Consider the following 24311-nt stretch of genomic DNA (forward strand, 5'->3'; position numbering starts at 1 on the left):
AGTTCCCCTGGCTCCCCCTCTCCCAGGCCTTCTTGTCATTCCTGAAACATGCCAACCCCTCTCTCACCAGGACCTTTGCACTTGTTCCATCTCCCTAGAGTGATCTTAGCCCAAGTATCGACATGACTTTCTTCTCCTCTGCTTTCAAGTCCCCACTTAATGTCACCTTGCCTGACCAGCCTATCTAAAACAGCACCCCACATCCCTTTCCATCGCCTTAACTTGCCTTATTTTCCTTCATTGCACTGATCCATAGCAGTATTTCTATTATTGCCTATTTGTATATTAATAGTCGGTCTCTTCCACTGTGAGTAAGGTCCACGAAGACAGGAATATTGCTTCCTTCACACGGGTATATTCAGTGCATAGTGTACAACACACAAGGTGGATGCTCAATAAATGTTTGTTGAATGAAAAAAAAAAATGAATTGAGTCCTGGGTCCCAGAGATATGAAGGAAAAGAAAGGGTTTTGAAAAATAAAGCTGGGTACAGAAAAAAAAAGTCTAAGGATAATCTTGCTGAAATATGATAATAACAAAATTGGACAGCTCTAGGCACAAGAGCTTTGCTTCCACTAATTCTTTTTTTATTTTTTTTAAAGCTAGCCTTGTTTAAAAGGGGCTTTTCCCACTGGAGACACTCTGATGGGGATATAGTTGTGTATCTCTTGTGGGGGCTTAGTCTAGAAGTGAATTAATCTTATGCCCGAGTCTTGACCATGAGGGGTTTACAGAGGAGATGAAGGGGCATGAGGAAGAGACCCCAGAAGACGTGGACTTACCTGGACCCCAGGAGTGTCCTCTGAGTGACTCATTTCCATGTCTTTTGTCTTTGGCAAGATGTGACTATTACCAGTGTCCATCACTTTTCCCTTGAAATAGGTACCTTCTGACTGATTACTCTCTTCCCTTATTTCCACTTTCTGCTACTTCTGACAGGGCTATATTTATGGTGGAGAACATGATTCCAGAAAAGTGTTGAAATTAAAGGCGCTTTCCAAAGATTAAAGTAAAACCTCTTTAATTCAGATTCTTCCAACTCTGTGAACTCAGAATTCATTACCAGTTTCACTGGGCAGAAACTTATCTTGGTGCAGTGGTGAGGGACGCAGAGGCAGGTAGCTGAGCAAAGTCGTTGTGGAAATATTATTTTCCAAAGGTGTAACCAGTTTTAAAGACTTCTTTGCCCAGGCTTAAAAACACTTTGTCAGCGCTATTAGTTTTTTCCCATTTTGCAAATTGAGGTATTATTAACATACAGTAAACTTTACCCTTTTTAGTGTATGATTCTATGAGTTTCAGAAAACACATACAGTTATATCATCACTACCATAATTAAGATATAGAACAGTTTTGTAACCTCCTAAAATTATCTAATTTCCCATTATAGTTAAGCCTCCTCCCACACCCAGCCCCTGGAAACCAGTTTCTGTCCCTTTAGTTTTGTGTATTTGAGAATGTTGTGTGAATGGAATTGCTCAGTATGTAACCTTTTGAATCTGGCTTCTTTCACTCAGCATAATGCACTTGAGACTCACTCAAGATGTTGAGTGAATATTTCATAGCTGAATACTCTTCCATTATATTAATATCACAGAGTCCTTATCCATCCACCCTTTGATGGACATCTGAGTGGTTTCCAGTTTGGGTGACTGTGAATAAAGTCACTATAAAAATTCACATGCAGGTTTTCATGTGAACAGAAGTTTTTATTTCACTCAGGTAGACACCTCAGAGTGGGATTGCTAGGTTGGATGGTAAGTAAATGTTTAACTTTTTAAGAAAATGCCAAAATGTTTTCTGAAGCGGCTTTTGCACTTTTTATTCCTGACAGCAACGTATGAGAGTTCTAGTTGCTCCACATTCTTGCCCGTTATTTTCAGCTGTGCTGTTGTTGTTGTTTAACTGTAGCCGTGCTAGTAGATGTGTAGTGGTATCTCATTGTAGCTTTAATTTTCATTTTCCTACTAATGATGTTGAGCAATTTTTATGTGCTTAGTTGCCATGCACATATCATTTTGGTAAAGTGTGGATTCAAATCCTTTGCCCATTTTAAAAATTGGACTCAAACTACTAATTTAATGGCTGACATGTATGTAACATTCACATACATTATTTCATTTGATCTTCGCAACTGTGGGAAGGAAGCAGAGCAGGTATTGTTCCATTTTACAGATGAGGAACTGAGGTGTTACATGACTTGCCCAAGTTCAGACCAAGTGGCAGAGCACAAGTTGCTGACTTTTCCTGAAGACAAGTAGGGAAAATCTCAACTCATGAACTGTCAGCTGAGGCTCCTGGTGGCTGTGTGCCCCCCCAAAAAACGTGGAAAGGTAAAGCCTGCCCTTCCTGCTGTGTGACAGAGGTTTCCAACCCTCTTACTCCAAGAAAACGTCTCTGTGCTTTATCTCCCTTCTCTGGAGTCCAACTGCCAGCTACCACCACTTAGAAAACAAGCTGACGGGCAAACCTTCCCTGACTTCCTCCTCTGCCCACTCCCTGAGTGGAGATGTTTGCATTTTAACAGGGGCTTTGAGAGACACCTGTTAACAGATCAGAGGGTTCTTTTAGGGTTCTCAAGCATCCCAAGAGCCTAACGAGCCTCTGTGGGTGACAGGGAGGGAGGGTGGCAGGAGGCTTTGGACCCACCCCGCCCGACCACAGCAGTTCCATTTTTTTATCTGTTTTACATATTGGATTTTCATTTAACATTTTATTTGAAAAAGGAAGGTGCATGGTTTTCCAACAAAGTTTGAAAACCACTGCCTCTAGGACTATCTTTAAGTATTTGAGAGTCAGAAGGCCTCCAAGCACCATTCAAACACTTCAAACATGCTTGAAATAAATGAACCAGCATATGTCTCATATATCCTGTAATACTAGCAGATGTTTTACTAATTCAGACTGATCCTTGGGCATGCCCACATTCCCAGACTAATCTGGATTACCAAGATTTTACCTCATAGGAAAACAGAGCCGCGTTTCCTGACCTGAGCTCCAAGAAGTACTTCTGATGAGTTGTCCCAAGATATTGACACCCCTCAGCCCTTGGGGTGTTCAGGAAGGGCTTGATCGTTTTCATGTTTACTCCAGTGCACTAAGTTATCATCCTATTCCATGTCCGTGCTGATGTGGAAGAGGTTGGAAGGCACTATAACAGAGTAGCAGTTTGGGCTTGGGCTCTGGAGTTATGTAGTCAGTTGTCCTGATTCTCACTTACAAGCTGAGTGGTCCTAGCAAATCGTTTAACGTACCTGAGCCTCAGTTCCCTAATCTTTGCAAAGGGGATAATCACACCATAATTCTTAGAACTGTTGTGAGGATTAAAAGGTAATGTATGTTATGCACACAGCACAGATCTCAGTACATATAAAGCACTCAGTAAATAGTAGCTCCACTATTAACAGTCCCACCTACACCTGAGATTTGCCCTTCTGGCCATAGAGGTAGCTAAATCTTGACACAGATTTATTGCTGCACCTTTGATTATGCTTTCAAAATGAGTGGAAATGTAAAGCTTCAATAAGCAAATAGTCGCCATTGTAAAATTTATTAATGTTCACAACACCTAGTTTAATAAAGGTGGTAATAAAGGTGAAGCAAATACGTGTTTGAAGGCCATTAATGGCTACAGACAGGAAACAATGCTGCAGACAGAGCAGAAGCAAAGTAAAATAATTTGTTCTGAAATTTTTTAAGTGTACATTTTTCTTGTTTATATTTTGTTACAAAAAGCAATCGCTGCAGTAATGGTTGAATAAATGCAAATGAACAATTATAGTTTGAACACAATCCTCAAAAGGTTTGTCTTTTGAACGCCAAATGACTTCACATTACTGTCTTTTGATCTACCCTCATCATTTTGATGTTTTCCGATAATATTCTAAATTAGAAGAAAATAGATTTCAATGCAAACTCATAAGTATACTCTCGCTCCAGCCAACTGTAGGCTACAACAGGAAAGGTTTTTTATAAGAAGTAACACTTAGCAAATCCATGGATTTCTTTACAGAATAATTTTAGTCATTTAATCTGTGAAAATATTTATGTCTCAGACTAACTCAGTGTTTCTGATAGCTGAGTATTTTCAATTCAATCTAGCTGCAAGGAGTGGCACTGTGAGGATATTGTAAAAGTATATAGTATTATCCCTGCCCTTAAGAAATCTAATGTTATTGTTCTCTCGTTCCAGCTCATATTTATAACATTTTCACAAATCAGTGCCCTCACCGTAGTGACCGTCATTCTTTGTCCAAAGTTCAAACACAAATGGCATTTCAGAGTCCCCATTAGGAGTAACAATGGATCGGCTTCTGACAATCATTTTTTAGAAAGAAGTTTCTGTTACATCACCCCAGAGGGAGGGATGAGCCCCCATTTCTCAATCAGAATAGCAGATAGTAAAGGCATCTAGTGATGGTGTTTCAGTTGAGCTTGTAGAAAATGACCTGATTCTGAAAGCCATTCAATGGCCCTGCATGCACCATTACACCTACCAGCTGTGTGGCCTTGAACAAGTTATTTAACCTGTGTCTCAGTTTCCTCATCTGTAAAACGTGTCGTAGAGTGCCTGACACCTAGTCAGCACCTCAGTCAGTGTTACATACTGTCAGTAGTAGTAGTACCAATAGCAATAAAGCCATTATTATCTTCCTGAACACCCTAATCCAAAAGGCAGTCCTTAGACCTGCGTTCTAGCCCCTGTGCTGAGTGGAGAAGAGCAATGTGGGAACCTTATTCAGGCCCTACGGGAACACCCAGCCCGAAGCTGTAAGCCCTGGGGTGACTGGTGAGGTATGGGGCAGATGACAGACCTCTTTCCCCTGCCAAAACTCTGGCTCCCTTCTAACGGTTTCCTTGTTTATATTTTGTTTTTAAAAATGCAGTCACTTCAGTGATGGTTGAGCAGATGCAAAAGAACCATTACAGTTTGAACACATTCTTTAAAACGTTTTTCTTTCCTAACCTCCCTGTGTCTTCACACAAGATAAAATGAACTCTCCCTTGATTGGGGTTATGCTTTCCTCTTCTGTACAATTTTTTGCTGGAGATAAGAGCCACCTGGGAAACCAAGAATGCAGATACTTATTTAGTACAACAAGCAGTTTATTCCTATCAGGGCAGCTCTCTGGTTACTGCCACTTTGGTTTTATATCATAAAACAAACAAGCTGTTGGAGCACAGTTTCTGTAGATGAGGTTTTGGTTTTGTTTTTAATCTCTAGCATATGAAGTATAGAAGTGCCTTTTATTTTTCAATATGGCTGGGATCCTACAAGATAATTTAAGAGATGTATGATCTTTTAACTCAAAAATAATGATGTGTGTTTAATCTGTGTGTACATATACTAATAATATGTACTTAGGTATTAATCAATCTGTTTTCTAGGAGAGAACCAAATTGGCTAGAACCGACAATAGGTTGGGTAAAAAACTTGATCCTAACTTAGGAGAAGGGCTTGCGTCTCCCATAGTGGAGTGTAAGATATTTGGGGTCGGTCTTACCTGGGAGTTCATTTGAACATTCTCTGGCACGTTGGTTAATGACTTCCCAGATCCTTTAAGCAAAGGATTATATCTATATAATCCTTTATATATAGGATTATAATATATATATAGGATATATATAGGATATAATACCTATATATAATATAGGTATTATATCATTAGACCTTATCATTTTATCACTAGATAAAATTAACAAAAGAAAGAACATCTTTAAAAATTCAGGAGAACTTGGCTTTGTGCACTTGGGACTAGAGCTTCTCTTTGTCCCTCTCCACCCCAAGGAGCCACCAGTGAAAGTTGGGAATGCTTCCCAGAGTACTGTCTGTGGCCGGATGCTTCTTTCTACACTCTGTCCACGAAAGCAAGTCATTTCCCCTCCCACTTCAAATACACATCACCATGTTAGTAATTTTGTTAATAATTTTGGACTTTAATCTAAAAGCAGTGGGAACTCACTGAAAGTTTTAAGCAAGGAAATGGAACGGTCTAATTTATGTCTCAAAGAGATTGTTGTGGATGCTATATGAAGAGAAATGACAGCTTGGCCAATCCCTTGGGCAGGGTAACCAGGTTAGCTGTCCTGTGGAGGGAGTGTGGTTCATGGTATACTACACTTCTCTTTTCTGAATAATGCTGAAATTCATTTTTGAAATTTCTGTCTTCAACAGTAGCCCAAAGGGTTTATGAAATATGTCCACCCTGTGGCCTTCTTTTAGGTGTGATTGTCCTGCACAGCCCACACTGATTGCATCATTCCAGGGACCGCCCTATATCTTGAATTGTGGTAGTGAAAGTGAAGGTGAACATAAGCTGACAGGGTCCACATACATTTGAAAATAAGAGTAGTAAGACTTGCAGGTGGTCGTGTTTCTGAGGTGAGGAGAGAAAGGAATCGAGGATATCTTCAAGTGATGATTGTACCATTCACCAAGATGAGAAAGTAAGGCAGAGTGTGCAGAACAGGCTCAGGGAGAAAAGTTTTCTATTTTGGACATGTTAGATTGAAGATGTCAATGAATTATCCAAGGAAAGATATCAAGAAGGCAGGTGGATACACCACCATAAAGCTGGTAGCATAGAGCTCAGCAGAAACATTGAGTATTGCTATTGTACAAAAGTTACATAAATAGATGAGGACACGTAGGAGAGACTACGGAGAGAGAAAATTACCTAAGACCAACCCCTAAGAAGGTCTGGTGAAAGAAGAGGAACGTGCAAAATAAATTGAGAAGGAACTGCCAGAAAGGTAGGATAAAAAGCAGGAGAATGGGGTGTCATGAAAGCCAAGAGTCCAGTTTGTTGCTGGAAGTAGTCAGCTGTGTGAAAATGTAGTGAGATAAAGGACAGTTACCCCTCAGTATCTGTGGGGCATTGGCTCCCCGAGCCCCATGGATATCAAAATCCTCCAGGGCTCAAATTCCTTGTATAAAGTGATGTAGTATTTGCATATAACCTATGCACATCCTCCCATATACTGCACATCATCTCTAGATTACTTATAATACCTAACACAATGTAAGTGCTATGTAAATAGTTGCTACACTGTATTTTTATTTGTATTATCTTTTATTGCTTTATTGTTATTTTTATTGGGGTTTTCATCCAAATATTTGTGATCGTTGGTTTTTTCAGGGGAGGGGTTAAGACAGTCTTGCTCTGTTGCTGGGGCTAGAGTTCCGTGGCATCAGCCTAGCTCACAGCAACCTCAAAATCCTGGGCTCAAGCGATCCTTCTGCCTCAGCCTCCCAAGTAGGTGAGACTACAGGTGCACACCACCATGCCCCAGCTAATTTCTTCTATTTTTAATACAGATGGGGGAGTCACTTTTGCTCAGGCTGATCTCAAACTCCTGACCGCAAACAGTCCTCCCACCTCAGCCTCCCAGAGGTGCTAGGATTACAGGCCCGACCTGATCCTCAGTTGAATCTGCAGATGCAAACCCATGGATACAGAGGGCCGACTGTATTAAGAGGAATATAGAGAGGATTTCACAACAGAAAGGTCACTGGTGACCCTGACAAGAGGAGTTTCACCGGGGTGGGGGTGGGAGAGGGCAGGCTAAGGAAGCCAGTTTGGAATGAAAGGCTTTTTCCTTTCTGGTTTTAGCCACTGGGCCTGGGGACATTGTTTGGACAAAGGGCTACATAGATCCCAGCAGGCCAGAAGTGGCTGATTTCATCTCTCTAGGATGTATCTCTGTTATCTCTAATTTTAGTAAGAACGTCTCAGACTGGAAGGATGCTGTGAGCACGTCTTCCTCAGCAACCACCTCATAAATGAACATGATCACACATGTTCATTAACCAGCATCCAGGTTCAAGAAAGGAGGGAGGGAGGAAGAAGGGAAGAAGGAAGGGAGGAGGGGAAAACATGGTCTAATGGAAACAGAACTAAATTTGATTAATTCTTCTGACTACTATGTGTGAAGATTTCATGAAAACTAGAGTTTGCAATGTTAAAGACAAGGGCTCCTCCTGTCCACCACAATCCATGTCACCTTGATGGGCAGGTGATGGCGCAAGGTGGGTAAAGGGGCCCTTGGTGCTTTACTGAACTTTGCAGGCTCTCTCCCGGGCAGAAACCACATATCTGGTATTGAACTGACGAATTCCTGAGCAGAAAAATGAAAAGTATTAAACCACACAGATAAATGTCCATCTTTTAAAGTTATTCTACTTTATGATCTAGCTAATTTTACTTTCTGATTAATATTCTTAATCAGTGGTGACTTGAAAGATTTTAGCTTTTAGTTTCTCTCACTATTAAGTATTTAATGATCTATAAGCAAACTTCTGAGAAATCTTTTTATAATAAAAGGACTCCCTTTGTATTTGTGAATAATTTCACCTTTTAGATTATGGAGAATCACTGAGGGGGGCAAGAGTATAAGAAAAGAGAAGAGTCTCCCTGAATGTCAGAAGAAATTTGAGTCCAGCTAATGGTGGACATTTATTTTTGTGGTTTAGTATTTTTTCCTTTTTCTGGATAGGAATTCTCCAGTTCAATACTAAACATGTGGTAAGATGTTCATAAATGAGTGGGATCCAGTTCCCATTGGTCAGCAGTGGCCACTAAGCATGTCTGTTTGCATGCTTTGATTCTATTTGCAAGGCAATATCTTGGGATGATTTTCTCAGTAAGTAAAAGCAATGGAGAAACCCAAAATTTTACTCCTGGCTGGTCCATTTTGTAATTTTGGTCATTTAACCTTTCTCTGCTTCAATTCCTCCTTCAGGAAATGGTGTGAATAATATCAACCTTCTCCCTGTATCTCAGAAGTAATTTGAAGCCAGCTAATTGATTCTACCATATGTGATGTAATGGTGGGGAAAAGAACTATTAAAATGTGAAATATCATTACCACGGTCCAAGGAAGAGATCACCATTGCACACGCTATCCTCTAGCGAGGCCTCTTGAAGACTGCTTTTAACCTTCTAGGCAGTATCTTCCTATATTGGTGGAGGTGCCGCCACCTATCATTCCTTAGTTTGATTTTAAACTCTAACCCAGCTAAAAGTAGAACACATTCTAAGTTTCATTAAATGCATTTGCATTTGAGGATTTCAGAATATTCCTTGTTGTAACCAAGGATATCTCAGGTATAACAAAACTGGGGAATCATAGCACATGGAAATAACTGACTTATTGCATGTATTCAAGACCTCACCTGCAAGTGTACTAGCTAATGTGGCAGCTCCCACAAGAACACAGTTGATAAGTAGACAGCTCCGGGGGCACAGAAGAAAAATAGGACTCAATTATGGTCAAATAATTATAATGACCCTCCCGTTGCAAGGTGTCTTCCCTTAGAAAGTACAGGTCTCATGTCTGTAACGTAGGACATTTATCCCATCTTATAAAGGAAGAAATTGAGGATCAGAGAGATTTAGTGGTTGGTCTAAATTCCTATTGCTAGTCAATATATGCCAGAGGCAGGATTCGATTCCAGGTCTTCTGATGCTTCTCTAAGATTTTTTCCTCACTATGTGAAAATGATAATGGACATCATTCTATGGAAGAAGGAAGGTAATATTGTGCCCAAATACCCAATTCAAACTTCACATCAAAGGATAGTTTTTTAATAAATGATGTGATATTCTAAAGGTGGCCAGAATTATTGGAAAATTCAACCAAGTGCCTCTTTCCTCTCCTTATTGCTTTATAAATCAGTATCAAACGTACAATTTAAGAATGCTCTACTTTAAAACAAAGTAGACATTCATGGACTGAGTATGCACAAGGATCCCTGATGGGCTCTGACACACGTTATGGAGGCAAGAATTTGAATTACATGCACTGAGGCTGCTGTGTGGGATGGAATCTCTTAACTAGTGAGGGAGGCTCCCCTGCCACCCAGAATTCAAATAGCAATGTGGCTTCTTTGTTCCCCACTCATGACCCTTACCAATTCCATGGAGAAAAATTACACCCTTGAATGGCATCACAAAATCTGCACATTTCCAAAGGTCATGAGACATATTTTTGACAAACATCAATGGTTCATTGTATTGGATTTTCCTGATTTAATTTCCCATTAGGGGCCAGAAACTCCAGGGTAATGTTAATTGCTCACAGTAGTAACTAACTCATCTTGGATTCCTAACACATCTGTCCTCCTTCTACTTGACTCCTGACCAAGTAGTTGCTTTTAAAAAAATAAGTCATTTCTCATTTTTATCATTCTGTTTTATATGTGTTTTGATGTTATAAATTGTCTCAAATCCTTTTTTGGAAAGTAGAGAGAGTTTAAATCCTAAATAAATGTTGAAGCTAGGCTTCCTAGAAAGAATTATTTATGTTAGTCCCCAGGCCTTCCATAATATTAGAAGTACCAGAAAGAATTAAAGACAAAGATTTTTAAAAGACAACAATGATTGGTTTTAGATGAATTTATCCAAATTCTGAAACGGACAGAAGCTAAGAATTATGCTTTGAGTGACACCTAATGGTTGAGAACGTCACTCTCTCAACTTCTTTGAGAGGACTCACACCAATGTTTCTCAAAGCCCAGCTCTAGGCCATCTTCTTCAGAATCACCTGGGTGCCTGTTGGAAATGCAGAGAAATTCCTGGGCCCTGTGCGGCTGGAATCTCCGGGCCTGGTCCCCCAGGGAAATTGTATTCTTCACACCACCCAGGTGATTCCCACATGTACTAGAGCAGCGGTCCCCAACCTTTTTGGCACCAGGGACCAGTTTCATGGAAGACAATTTTTCCACAGACTAGGTGTGGGGATGGCTATGGGACGATTCAAACGCATTACATGTATTGTGCAGTCAAACCTTTTTTCAAATGACAACGTGTATTTGCAGCCGCTCCTCAGCGCTCACATCACCACTTCAGCTTCCCCTGTGATCATCAGGCAGTAGAGTCTCACCGGGACCCACAACCACCCCTCGCATGCGCAGTTCACAGTAGGGTTCGCGCTCCCTGGAGGATCTACTGTCTTCGGGTGATCTGACAGGAGGCGGAGCTTATGCGGTGATTGGAGCGGGAGCGGCTGTAAATACAGATGAAGCCTCGCTTGCCCGCCGGCGGCTCAGCTGCTGTGCGCCCGGTTCCTAAGAGGCCACAGACGGGTACTTGTCCGTGCTGGGTTGGGGCCCAGGGCTGGGGACCGCAGTACTAGCGTTTGAGAACCATTGATGCAAGCACTGCCAAGTCCGATGGCACAGGACTGTCAGACCTGATGACACCCCAGAAAGCGAGAAGCGGCCAAGGCGCAGGGATTAGGCCTGGGCTTTGCAGCGGCCTCCCTGGCCTGCCAGTGGGGGCAGGGGTGGTAAGAAGGGAGGGGGGACGCAAGACCCAGGGCGTGGCCGGCTGCCCTCTCGGCAGCGAGGGTGGGGGTGGCGGTGACCTGGGCCTAGAGAGCAGCCTGCAGAGCTGCCTGCCCTTGCCCCCTTCCCGGGCCTGCGTCAGCGAGTGGCGGGGCAGCTCGCCCGCGCGGCCCTAACGCCTGTGCTTGCTCCGCAGACGAACCCGCCGCCTGGAGTCCTCCCGCTGCCGCCGCCCCAGGTCTGCCGGAAGTAGGCGTCTCGCTGGAAGACGTCCTCTCGCCATTCTCTCCATCGCATCCAGCCCCACCCTCCGACCCTTCCCACCAGATAAGCCCAGACCCGACTTGGGATATCAAAAGGGAACACGACGTTAGGAAACCAAAGGAGCTTTCAGCCTGCGGCCAGAAGAAGCAGCGCCTCGGGGAGCAGAGCGAGCGCGCGGCGAGTCCGCAGAGGGCCGCGCGGCCGAGGCTCGAGGAGGCGCCCGGCGGCCAGGGGCGGCCCGAGGCCGGCAGGCCCGCCTCGGAGGCCAGGGCGCCGGGACCCGCGGCGGCGGACGCGGCGGACGCGGCGCGGGCGGGCGGGAAGGAGGGCGTCCGCGCCGCGGCGGGCCCCGAGCTCGGCCGGCGCGAAGGGCCCGGGGCTGCGGCCGCGTTTGCGGGTCCCGGCGGCGGCGGCGCGGAGCGGCCGGGCGCGCGGGAGGCCGAGGGCAGGGCGGGCGCGCGCGCGGGCCCCCGGCCAGGCCCGCGGCCCCCAGGGGGCGCCCCCGCGCGCAAGGCCGCCGTGGCGCCGGGGCCCTGGAGGGTGCCGGGCTCCGACAAGCTGCCGGGCGCGCTCAAGCCGGGCGCCCCGGCCGCGGGCAGATGAGCCGCGCCCCGCCTCGGCGCGGGCCGTGCCTCCTGGGTTCCGTCTCACGGCGTTTTAATTTATTTCCACTGTCACACGCATAGATCCACGAGGCACCAAGCCTGGGAACACCGACGTGAGGTCCCACGTGTCCGACGAGCATGGGCGGCACAGCGTCCACGCGCGGACCTAAACTGATCCTGAAGCCCCCGGCCCCACTGTGGGGGCTTTGGCAGCTATGGAAGAACCAAAATAACGTGAAGAACATCACAGAGACAGTGCAGTGTAGCTTTAGTAAAAAGAAAAAAATAAATAAATAAAATAAGAGAGAAAGAAAGATTAAAAAATTCCCCCCACTGCATGAAGGATTTGGATGTCATCCAAACTTTATATCAAGAAACTGGACAAGTTAAGAGCAATCACAAACTGGAATATCGCCTTAAAAATCAAACTGCACGGAGCAAGCTGAAACTGAGACAAGATTATATCTTTTAATTGATCTAAAAGCGTTGTAAATAAATTGTTCTTGACATATCTAGACAGGGGTTAAAGGGTTTCTTTGAAACATTCAGAACTGTTCGCCCATGACACGTTTCCGCGGCTCACCCTCGGCATCCATACTCGGTATTAGCAGCAGCGTCCCCTGCGTACTGCAGGATGAGTTAGAAATCTAGTGAATTCATTGGTGTGATGCCATTTTTACTGCCATTTCTGTGATCAAATCATATTTCTGTACATTTTCAGTGGTAGGACAAAAAGGTTTTAAAAATTGTATCCTAGGGAACAGTTTGCCATGTCAGAATTTTGCAGTTTAGCTCGTAGATCTTAATTGGTTCTCCTCTAAAATATGAATTTTGTAACTGAAGGACCACAATTTGTTTAATCAAGATTGGCAACGCTGCAGTTCCTTTATGAAAAGGCTTTTCTATTGTTCCAGGCTAGCAGAGATAAATAGCTTCATTGTCAGCAATGTTATATGTCACTTATTTTATTGTCTTATTTTAAACCCTCTTTCCATGGCTTCATTTGCACTTTGACAGAGCAGAGGCAAAGTATTTGTCTTATATTTCTCAGATTATAATGAATCTCTAATATTAAAAAAATCATTATTATAACCAATTTATTTTCATTAAAGAACATGAGTCTTTTTAGCATTCCTTTCTGCTTATCTTTCTTTCCTTAATTCTTTGTCCTTTTGTTTCCATTTGGTTTGCTTTTGTCTTGTATTCTCTGCCAATTTTTTATTTCGTTAGCAACCTCTAATGTTTCTGTTTATCTCCACGGATCTATGATTGATCTCCTAGTAAAATTCTAAATCTTGCCTTTCTTCCCTGCTGTTTTACTATTTCTTTGTAAAATGTTAGCTTCAATTAATTATCCGTTGGTACTTATTGTAGCTACATGTATTAAATGGCAAAATGTTTCTGAAGGCAATATCTTTTTAATATGCCCTGAATGAAGGAGGCTTCATTCTTCTCCTATTCTGCCTCCTTACAGGAGTTCAAATGCAAATAAGCCTCACCTCCCTGCACTTGTAGCCTTATAAGTAAAGGGGGAGATCAGGTCCATCGCAGAGGTCACACAAAATAGCCTCCCTGAGCTGACTCATTCCCTCTCTTTGTAATTGCAGTAACCTGAGCACTAGCAGTTTAATTTCCATCAGACATTGGAGTGGCTTAGTTGTTTGAAAAGGAGAGAATACAGTCGAAAGCCTCACGTGAAGGGTCTTGCAGCTTGTAAAAGCAATTTCCAAAAATGAAACCCATTCATCATAAACAAAAGCACAAACACATGTAGCAGTTTATAATACTTTTGGTTTAATCTCAATTAGTCTTTCTCCCCTGGACTAGAAATCCAGTATAGTTTGCCATTAATTTATTGAATCTGGTTTTGGACAATGCTTCTGTAGTGTAGCTGCACGTCCTGGTACTGTATCCTCTGACCTTTATTTTCCATGTGTTACAAAAGGAAAAAAAAAATTGAGATTACGCTGGCATAAACTCTAATTTGCACAGTTCACAGCTATTACTTGTGCAGTAATTGCTTTATGCGGCTGTAATCCATAACCTGTGAAGACAGCACATCATCTAAATCCCATTCCAAATAATATTTCTGTGTAGTGTTAGCTGTGAATTTACCCTGTACAGCTGTATCTCTATAAATATAATTCCATGTATTAATAGTCACAGAAAGACTGTAAGTGAGCAACTATTTTTATGAAACGCACCACTATGGATAAATTAACTTTTACAGAAATCTTGTTTACTGTATGATATTCTAAAACACTGTCAAATAAAATATATATCCAAAAATCTTTTCTTTTTCCAACTATATAGGTTGTGTGTTAATTTGAAATAGATTATTACTGGGGGTTAACTTAGTTTTTAAAAACTGCAGTTTTCTTGGATTTTTGAAAGTATAAGTTTAATGCCCCAAATAGAACTTCTTTGAAACATAAATCTAAATACAGTGGTATTACATGGAAAAGATTACTATCTATTAATAGTTGGTGTTCGCTGGTCAGCTTACTATATCATTCATGAATTGACATGTTTCTGTTGCTTGCTACATTGATTGATACTGTACCTTTTTTCAAAAAAGATTTAAAGTATCAATCAACAGTAAATTCCATCACATTTTTTCGTTTTAATTCTATAACTTTTTCATGCAAGATCCCAAGGGATTCATGCAGAAGCCAGCATTTAGTGAGCAGCAGTGCATAGGTGCATAATGAAGAGCCAAATGTACTTTTCAAAATTTATTGCAATACCTGCAGTAGGGAGAAGGGAGAGTTCTGCCCGGGCATTGGGTCATTACAGCCCTGCCATCAAGGAGTTTTCAATAGAAAGGAATAGCCCTCAACCCTCATCCTGTCAAGACTTTCTCCCACTTATGTCAATAGGAGGCCTAAAATTCTCAAACTGTCAATCTTCTATTCCAATACAAAAATGTTTAATTAAACATACCATGTATCACTTTTAGAGAAGGAAAAAATGTGATATGAAGTGTGACATTAAACACAAAAATGAAGACATTTGTAATAAATATATGTGGTGCTTCATGAAATAATCTGAGAATGGCCCGATGCAAGCTGAAAATGCCAAAGAGCTATAAAACAATGTAGCTAATAAGATGGGGTGTAAATATTCATAATGCACAGCTAATCTTAAAAGAAAAAAAAAAAGAAAACTGATTAAGACACGGAAAAGATAGGAAATCAGAGATCAAAAGGATTAGGACAGGGATAAGGCAAGGGACCAGGGTAAGGCAAGGCACTTGGCTTGGACAGGAGCCTTATCATCAATTCACAGCTGTCCAAGGTCAAGCAGGAGAATCTGAGAAAGGCAGCCAGGTGGGGACTGGGCCAAAGGGCAAGCATGTCCTCCTTTCTCAAAAGCTGATGTTTTTTAAGTTCAGTGTGGAACAGTCTTTCAGTTTCTCAAGAGAAAAAAAAATCAGCTCTGTATTTGAAATTTTCTGGTTTTTAAAGTTTGACAAGTATAATTCACATTTGTAAGAAACACTGAACAAGAAGGAAAAAACACCATCACAACAAACCATCTTCAGGCCACATCTGACCCAAAGCCCACAGATTCCCAGCAGCCGTCTTGGAACCGCAGCCTGGCCTTCCGCAGAGAATCCCACACTTTCATCAGGGTCTGATTCACCTTGCAAGCGGTGGTCAGTGCAGCCCCCAGAGATGGGAAAGCCTATGGCTAATGAGGTACATACCTGCCTGGGATCGCTTCAAATGTGTATTCTAAGCACGAGACACTCTGCCGGAAACCTGACCGCTGTTCCTGCAGTGGAGGTGAATTTGCTATAATGCTACAGAAACTGAAGCTTGCATGGGCCCTGAATCTTACTTGAAAGTTTATATTCTCTTTCCAATGCATTTCCCCCAAATTGTGTAAATCTGGGGCTCCTCAAAGTTGAATCTTCCTCTCCCCTCTTGATTTTGCTGTGTTTTTTTTTTTCAGGCCACACTCATGGCAATATCAAATGACCCCATTGCTGAAAGAATCTGGATTTAACAGAGATTTCTTTTTCAGACAACCACAGTGCCAGACAGGATGCCTGTAAAATCACAAGAGTGCTTTCCAAGTCTTAAAATAGTAAAACTACTATGTCTAATGATAAGTTCTGCATCATGTCTCATTTATGCAGGGCCCCAATTAAATGCGCAGAGGTTATGATTATGATTATTGGTAGTAATAATAGCTGTGGTTGTAAACATTTGAGTATAAACAATGGAGCGACACCCTAGAATTAAGCCAAACCCTTGCTGGGCATTTGGCAGCCTATCACCCCAGCAACTCAGAGATCAGGAAATTCACCAAAGCTCACGTCAGGCCCACCACCACGCCAGAGGGTAACCAGCAACCACAAGTGAGAGCCTTCTCCCTTTTTAAGGGCTCTAAGCCTTTGATGGGATCTTTTCTTCTGAAGAAACTGCCTCTTGGAGAGTGATTTCACCTGGAAGAACCTGGTACTCTTGAAGCAACGAAGTGACCTTTGACCTTCTTTCTTAAGTGGGAGGTAAATTTTCTAAAACCCTAACAAGGTGTGTCCAAGTCCACCTGCCCATACAAGGGGCTTTTGCATTACAAAGAAAGGACAGATCTATCACCAGTCCTGCCTTTCACACTGGTACACTACCTCGAGATGTAAAAACCTCTAGGGAGTTAAACAAAGCAACATTTAAAGAATGCAGCCCTTCCAGGGAGAACCAGGGGGCAAAGCAGAGAGCATCAGGAAGAAATATTTAGGTGGGCAGTATCTTCTTTCATCCAGGAGCCCTGGCAGAGTTTCTATCTAAGAATTAACATCCACATTTATTTGAATTTCTAAATAAAGTCAGACATTTTCTGATTGAACGTGTGATTTGGCTACATGTCTGCCTTCACCACATAGACTGGCTTTGCCTATTAGATTATATGGCAGATATTTTCCATACATTAAAGGCATTAAATCTGTAATTATAAGGTTTAAATAAAAATATATTTAAAGGATACGTATAAGAAGTATATCCTTTGCAGTATTTAAGTTTGCGATTTAGAAAATAGAGATGTCAATTTAGAAATGAAATTGGGTCTAATGTTTTATAAAATTATTTTAGGGGCCATGTGAGCTAAAAAGGACACTCATACAGGCAAATCTTAATTTAGTAGAACAAAATTTTTTAAAATAGCTGTTGAGTGCCTACCGTATATAAAACATTACAGGTGAACAGAGCACAGGCCCTATTCCTAAGCTGCCTATAAGCTAGCTAAAGCTAGTCAAGCTAACACATGACAGAATGTGGTCTGTGTGACAGTAGGAGTGCAGATTCTGTAGGCTGCAGAAAGTTAGAAGTCATCCTGGATAAGTGGCATTTTAGTTGGGTTTTGAAGGATGGGTAGGATTTCAAGAGGCAGAAGAGGTATGAGGGAGAGAACAATTTGAGCAAAGTCAGAGTCGGGAAATTTGTCCAAATGTTAGAGGAATAGGAAGTTATTTATTTTGACTCAGAGTGTATGAGAGAGAGAGAGAAATGGGGAGATTAAAACAGACCACAAATGCTATTATCTATCAGTGGAGTGTCAGTAAAGGTTCTGTGCAGAGAAAAGACAAAATCAGCTTTGGCTCTGGAAATTAGTCCTGACAGTCTTGTCTGGGGGGAGCAGAGGTGGGAGAAGCTCTGGTAGTTGCTTAATATCAGTCCAGTGAGAGATAAGAAGACCTGGGCACCTAGAATGGAGAGGAGGGTTGCAGGGGCTCTTTAGGAGGGAAAACAGGCAGACCTCAGACTTATTGGAGGCTGTTTCAGTCTGTTTGTGTTGCTCTAAAGGAATACCTGAGGCTGGGTAATCTATAAAGAAAAGAGGTTTATTTGTTTCACGGTTCTACAGACCATACAAGAAGCATGGAGCCAGCATCTGCTTCTGGTGAGGGCCTCTGGCTGTCCCAACTCATGGTGGAAGGTGAAAGGGAGCGCTGGGTGCAGAGATCACATGGTGAGTGAGAGAGGAAGAGTGAGAGAGGAGTAACAACCTGCTCTCGGGGGAACTAACAGTGCAAGAACTCACTACTAAGAGGATGGCAGAAAGCCATTCATGAGGATCTGTCCCCATGACCACAAGCTCTCCCATTAGGCTCCACCTCCAACAGTGGGGATCAAATTTTAACATGAGATTTGGAGGAGTCAAATACGTAAACCATGGCAGATGCCAAGAGTTAGGGGAAAATCACAGGCTTCAAGCCCAAGTGAAAAGGAGGAAATGGGAAAAGGACCAGATCTATGAGGAGTAGCACTAAGGTTTTTAACGTGTAAGGTATGATGGCCTCTCAGGTGGCCCAGATGGAAATATTCATCCAACCAGTAATCATAGACTGAAGATAAAAATGTTTCAAAAACTGAAGTTCAAGTGAGAGACTAAGTCTAAACATTTAGGTAGGAATTAACCCCCTGGAGCCCTGCTGGGAACTGCCCCAGAGATCCCAATGTAATTCATTGGGATGGGATCTGGGCATCAAGGTGTAATTTAAAAGCTCCTCAAGGAGGCTTAACAGTTGAGCAGCCAAAGTTGAGGACCACTATCCTAGAAGTAAAAGTTGATATGGTCTTCAAGGTAGAGAAAAGGGACAAGAGCCACATTTGGAAGGTGGGTACAGAAGGACGGGTCAGGGAAAGAATGGTGAGGGAGACTGGACGCTGCCAGGCCATGGAGCCCTGGGGAGGAGAGAATTTCAACAAATATGGAGTGGCCACCACTGTCTACCCCTGCAACGATGTCACTTAGGGTCAGGAATAAGACTGGATCATTGATTTTGATTACTGGAGGTTCAAGAGACCTTTTAGTAGAATGGTAAGTTGAGTCACCCAGTGAATGAGGAGTGAGGAAGCAGAGGCTGTGAGGAGAGACAAAAGCATTGTCAGCTCAAAGGAGAAGCAGAATAGAAGAAAGTAGGTGGTTGTGGTTGGTTGGTTGGTTGGTTGGTTGGTTGGTTGGTTGGTTGGTTCTTAGTCTGGAGGTGACTCTTTCCAGCTTTCAGCCCAAGGGGAAGGAGCAGGAGGACGAGAGGGAAACTGACCATGGGGGTACAGGCAGGGAGTGAGGAGGTAAGGAACCCTGGAGGAAATGGTAGGGAAAGAACACAGAACACACAAGGGTAGAGAGGAGACTCGCAAGGAAGACATGTGTCTCCAAGATGGTTAAGAACCAGAGGATAGAGATTTGGAGAAGCTCTGGAGTGAAGAAGAGGCTCATTGAAGAACTCCATATCATATGCAGTTAGTAGAAATCTGCTTGAATGTATAGAATGTAGAGATGACACTAGAGATGTAAAAAGAATGAAAATGTTTTCCTGGGAATCTTGAAAAAGAGGGAAAAAAACATGAACGAGAGAAAAACAAAAGAATGACTGAGGTCCTTTCTGCTCCCAAGTGGCAGATCTAGAATTCAAAACCAAGTCTACCTTAACACAACACTTGGTATTTAGCAAGTGTGCAATAAATTGTCGTTGAATAAATTAATACTCTTTACAAAGCAGTACAAAATAGCATTCTGAGGGCACAAATGATTTAAGCCTCCCTGTTTATCTGCAGGGGTTTCTGAAACATCATGCTCTGCCTAGGACTTCCTGGGGCATCTCTTCACCTGACACGTGTGTGCAGCATTGGTCCAGTCACACAAAGAAAGCTAGCCTCATCCCAAGGCCAGGAGCCAAGGACGTAGTTTATCTAGAATAGCAGAATTATTATTTTGGGTATATATAACAATGGGTCATCTCCGAAGGGATATTATGACTATTTCCATTTGATTCTCACACTATGCCCTTTCCATTGCACAAGAGGAAGCTGCAGAGAGAGCACAATGACAAGGCCGTGAAGCGGGCCTGGACGAAGGGGAGGGAAGGACGTCAGGAGTGGTTGAGATTTTTGGGACTCGTAGACCATCTACCCAGAAGGGACCACAGAGTGAGGGAGACTACAGGTGGTGCAATCCAAGGGCTGCCGGGACCTTCTGAATTAATGTGATTAAAACGACTCTCAGGAATAATGAATAAAATGTACTAATGGAAGTGGAATGTTCTTACAATATCTTTAAAGACTTGCCTTAAGGCAAAGGCTACAGCAAAGGGAGTGTGCTGAACCGCTTGGGAAGGGCAGTGTCCCGTGCGTCAGAAATGCATCCCCACAAGTGTTAGCGTGCAAAGAGAGCTGTGTTACAGGAAACAAAGGTTGAGACACGATGCGACTTCTTAAAACCCAGGTGCTGCCAAGAAAGACGTAAGCCAATTTATTTTTTCAGTCCTTAACAAGATAATACAAGCGAGCTGCGAGTGTTTCAACTGTAGTGGTCATGGAGTAAAAAAAGAAATTCACAGAAACGCTCCAAAACAGACAGCCCTGGACATTGCCCTTTTCAAGTTTTACAGATTAGCAGGTGTCAGAAAACTCGGGGACACATCTTCCGACTGTCTCTGTGTTATTCAGGAACACCTCGATTCTTACTTCATCTGGGTTTCCAACTCTGATGAGGCCCTAGTTGTGTCTCAAAGCGAGCTGCAGTGAGCAAACTAAGGACAAGATAAAGGCTGAGAATGCATGGATATAGACGCACACATGAACACACACACGCACAGACTCATTCACATATGTCCAGGGACTCCAATTTTAATATTGTGACAAAATAGCATATATACCAAAAAAAACCCACAAAAACGTATGGATGGTTTACTCAGTTTTAAAATAGGCATGTGTGTAACCATCATCCAGGCTGAGAAACGGGCAGACACAAATTATTTGAGACTGGCACACAGTAAATATTTGACACATGTATTCGACACTATTGTTAAGAGGTGTATAAACCGTGGCAGTGGTACGCTGGGACTCTCATTCACCGAATAGTTTTTAGGGGTTAGCCGCGTGCCAGGGACTGTGACTGGGAACTAGACAGTGGGGGTGTGGCCCACCCGCTTTCATCAGCAGGAAGTCACTCCGAGATTGATCAGGTAAGTGCCATTGTGATGAGCACCATGGGATGGGGGCAGTAAGGATGCCACGGCAGGGACCTGCTGTTGGGGAGGGCAGCCCCGCAGGCTTCTCAGGAGGAGACAGGGTTCTGCTGAAAGCGAAGATGCTCAGGAGGCAGACAGGAGCACTCTGGGTGGGGACGTCAGGAGCAGAGTCCAGACCCAAGGGGCCCAGGATGACTAACTCATTCCAGCTTGCCAAAGGCTGTCCCAGTTTTAAAACTGAAAGTCCACACTCCAGCAAGCTCCTCATTCCCAGGCAATCCAGGTGGTCTGGTCACCCTAGAGGGAGTGGCAGGTGGACTTGGCTGGCAGATCTGAGGACCTGTCAGAAGCTGGTCACTGCGGGCACAGAGGATGAGGGCGAACTTGCCAGCAGGAAGCCAAAGCCACGGGGTCCAGATCACACAGGGCCTGATAGGCCTTGGCCAGGCCTCGGGCCTCCTTCCAAAAGGCAGCAGGAGGCCACTGATGGCTTCTAATTGGGCAGAACAACCTGATGTGATATGGGTTTCTTGTAAACAACACTCCGGGCTGTGGAGTGGAGACATCAGAGGGGACAAACACCACGTGGGAATAACCATTACACTCCCACTCTCTGCCTTTCTCCCTGGACATTAGCTCCTCTTTGCTCCCTCTCCACCCCTGCAGTGCATGGTCCTGCCCTGCTGCAGCCCCAGAGGCTGCTGCATGGAGCTCAGCCTTCCGGGACTTCTGTCCTTTCTAGAGACCCCACCAGGAGACCTCACTGGTACACTTACGACTCTGTGGAGAACTTTCCGGGCAGGTGTCTAATCAGAACAGCAACTCAGAACTCTTATTTCACAGGTTCTCAGCTCTTGTCTCCAACATCAAGGTGTAGATTGAAGATTGATCTTGTATTTCTGGAATTAACACTCACAGTGCCTAACGTATACTAGGTACTTAGTGAATACGTGCTGAAGGTAATTTTTTAAAAAATTAGTCTCCTCTCTAAATCCAATATAGTTCCCCTGGGTAAGAGCGACTTTCAGCGTGGTGAGGAGTGCTAGTCATAGTGGGCAGTTAGTGATTTTTCTCAGATTTGCAGCTGTGTCTACAAAATTCTGTCACAACTGGGCCCGATGTTGTTATTTGAGCACCACTTGGGATGAGATTTAGCTTCTGGGACTCATCCAGGTGCTTTATACAAAATAAGCCCAATAACTCTTTTCCCTTGGACTTTCCGCTACTCATGTTCGGGCCCAGTCTTGCCTTTGAAGCCAGCAGGCTTACGCAGACCTGGCCTGGGCTCTGGTTTCACAAGATCAGGCCCAGAGCAGCAGTGACAGGGCAAGCCTTCTTGTTCTCACCTTCCTTGCTCAAACCCAGGGAGAGACTTTCCACTAATATCCTTGGCTGAGTTCTAATACCCTGGGTCCAGCTGGTCAGGGCTCCTTAGATGAACTTGGCCTCCCCACTGTAAATATTTGCTGGAAACAAGTAAAAGGCCTCTGCCAGTTTGGGGCCTGGACTGGGCCAGACTCCCTCTGCCTCTCTGCTCCAATTGCAACTCTTCCAAATAACACACACACACACCCCAAGTATCCCGTTTGACTCCCTGCCCAGGCTCCCTGTTGCTTATGTCAACAGCCTTTGGGAGAGAGCACTTTGGGGCCGTTCCAGCCAACCTCAGCCCCGCAGCCTGCATCAGGGCCCCGATACTCACTGCCCGCCCTCTGATTAAGAGACTCTCCCTGAGCTTCCTGCATCCGCCTCTTAAGACCAAAGACCCTCTGCCGACCTTCCCACCAGAAGAGACAGATTACTCACAAAACAATCCCAAAACATATTTTCACACTCTGTTTTCAATCTGACTCAACAAATAAAAAACCTGAGATTCTTTTTTCCCTCCTCATTGCCATCATCAAGGAGCTGATGGTATAGGATGGGTGTGGGTAGGGTTCCAAAGCGTTGTTACGCACAGATCCTCTAAAACATGAAGCAGCCCTCTGCAACACACAGCCATATTAAGGAAGGGGGCAGCAGGGATGGTTTCTTCCTGAATTACCCTGCCAAGATGTTTAAAGCAGCAGGGAATTGGCTGAACTATTTCCAGAAGACTAGCTGCTGTGATAAATAAATCCCACCCTCCACTCCCCAAAATCTTTGATTCTCACTCAGGTGACAGGTCAGGAGTTTCTGGGTGAAGAGGTGGCTTTTCTTTGCACGGTGATTCAGAGCCCCATGTTCCTTTTATTCTCTGGCGCCACCATACCCCACAGCCTGGCTTTGGAAAGAGTGGCTTGAGCACCTGCAGCCAGGCAGCCCCGGAAACTTGTGAGAAATGCAGGGTTTCAGGCCCTGCCCTAGACCTACTTCTTCAGAGCTGCATTTTAAGAAGCTCCCCTTGTGCAGAGGACTGATACACAGGTGTTCCTCAACTTACAATGCAGTCACATCCCGATAAACCCATCCCAAGTTGAAAATATCCTAGGTCGGAAAAGCATTCAATACACCTAACCTACCAAACATCAGAGCTTAGCCCAGCCTACCTTAAACACGCTCGGAACACTCGCATCAGCCTACAGTGGGGAAAAATCATCTAACTTGAAGCCTATTGCATAATAGAGAGTTGAGTAGCTCGTGTAATTTATTGAATACTGTACTGAAAGTGAAAAGCAGAATGGTTGTGTGGGTACCCGAATATGGTTTCTACCGAATGTGTATCACTCTCGTACCGTTGTGAAGTGGAAAGATCCCATCCGACCCTCATGAGTCAGGACTGTCTGTACGTGAAAGTTTGAGAAGCCCTGCCTAGAACCGCAGAGTCCCCCGCATCCAGACAGCAGAAAGGGAAAGAGAGTGTGCAGCAATTACAGCCAATTCTCTGCTTCCTTAAGTCCCTGCCTGCAAGTGACAGGTCTCTCCCACTCACATCCCCCTGGTGAGAACTAGTCCCGTGGCCATGTCTGGACACCAAGGGAGCTGGGAAATGTAGTTCCTGCTTGGGCGGCTGTCTGGCAGCTACCTCTGCACACCATGGAACTGGTAGACAATTCTGACTCAATACTTTTTGTGTTTTTCCATAAGCAAAAAGAAATTTTTCCTCCTCTCCCCTAGAAACTGCCTCAGTGGAAGGCATTATGAGAATGTTTTCAGCTTCCCATGTGAAGGCAATGCTAAATGGACTGACATTTCA

General features: G+C 43.7%; 1 protein-coding gene across 4 annotated transcripts in view; it reads left to right on the forward strand.

Annotated features, from left to right (window-relative positions):
- MAGI2 (membrane associated guanylate kinase, WW and PDZ domain containing 2) overlaps nt 1-22503 on the forward strand; it is a 1296878-nt gene extending 1274375 nt beyond the window's left edge. For 2 of the 4 annotated variants that reach the window (XM_020289800.2, XM_076006486.1), the window contains one exon: nt 11484-22503. In XM_020289800.2, coding sequence (XP_020145389.2) covers nt 11484-12154 — 671 coding nt within the window. In that variant the 3' untranslated portion in view covers nt 12155-22503. The remainder of the gene's footprint in view (nt 1-11483) is intronic. The other 2 variants (XM_076006487.1, XM_076006488.1) reach the window with 1 other exon arrangement.
- The last annotated feature ends 1808 nt before the right edge of the window (nt 22504-24311 follow it).

The sequence above is a fragment of the Microcebus murinus genome, chromosome 9 (genome assembly GCF_040939455.1).
Source record: "Microcebus murinus isolate Inina chromosome 9, M.murinus_Inina_mat1.0, whole genome shotgun sequence".
Taxonomy (NCBI): domain Eukaryota; kingdom Metazoa; phylum Chordata; class Mammalia; order Primates; family Cheirogaleidae; genus Microcebus; species Microcebus murinus.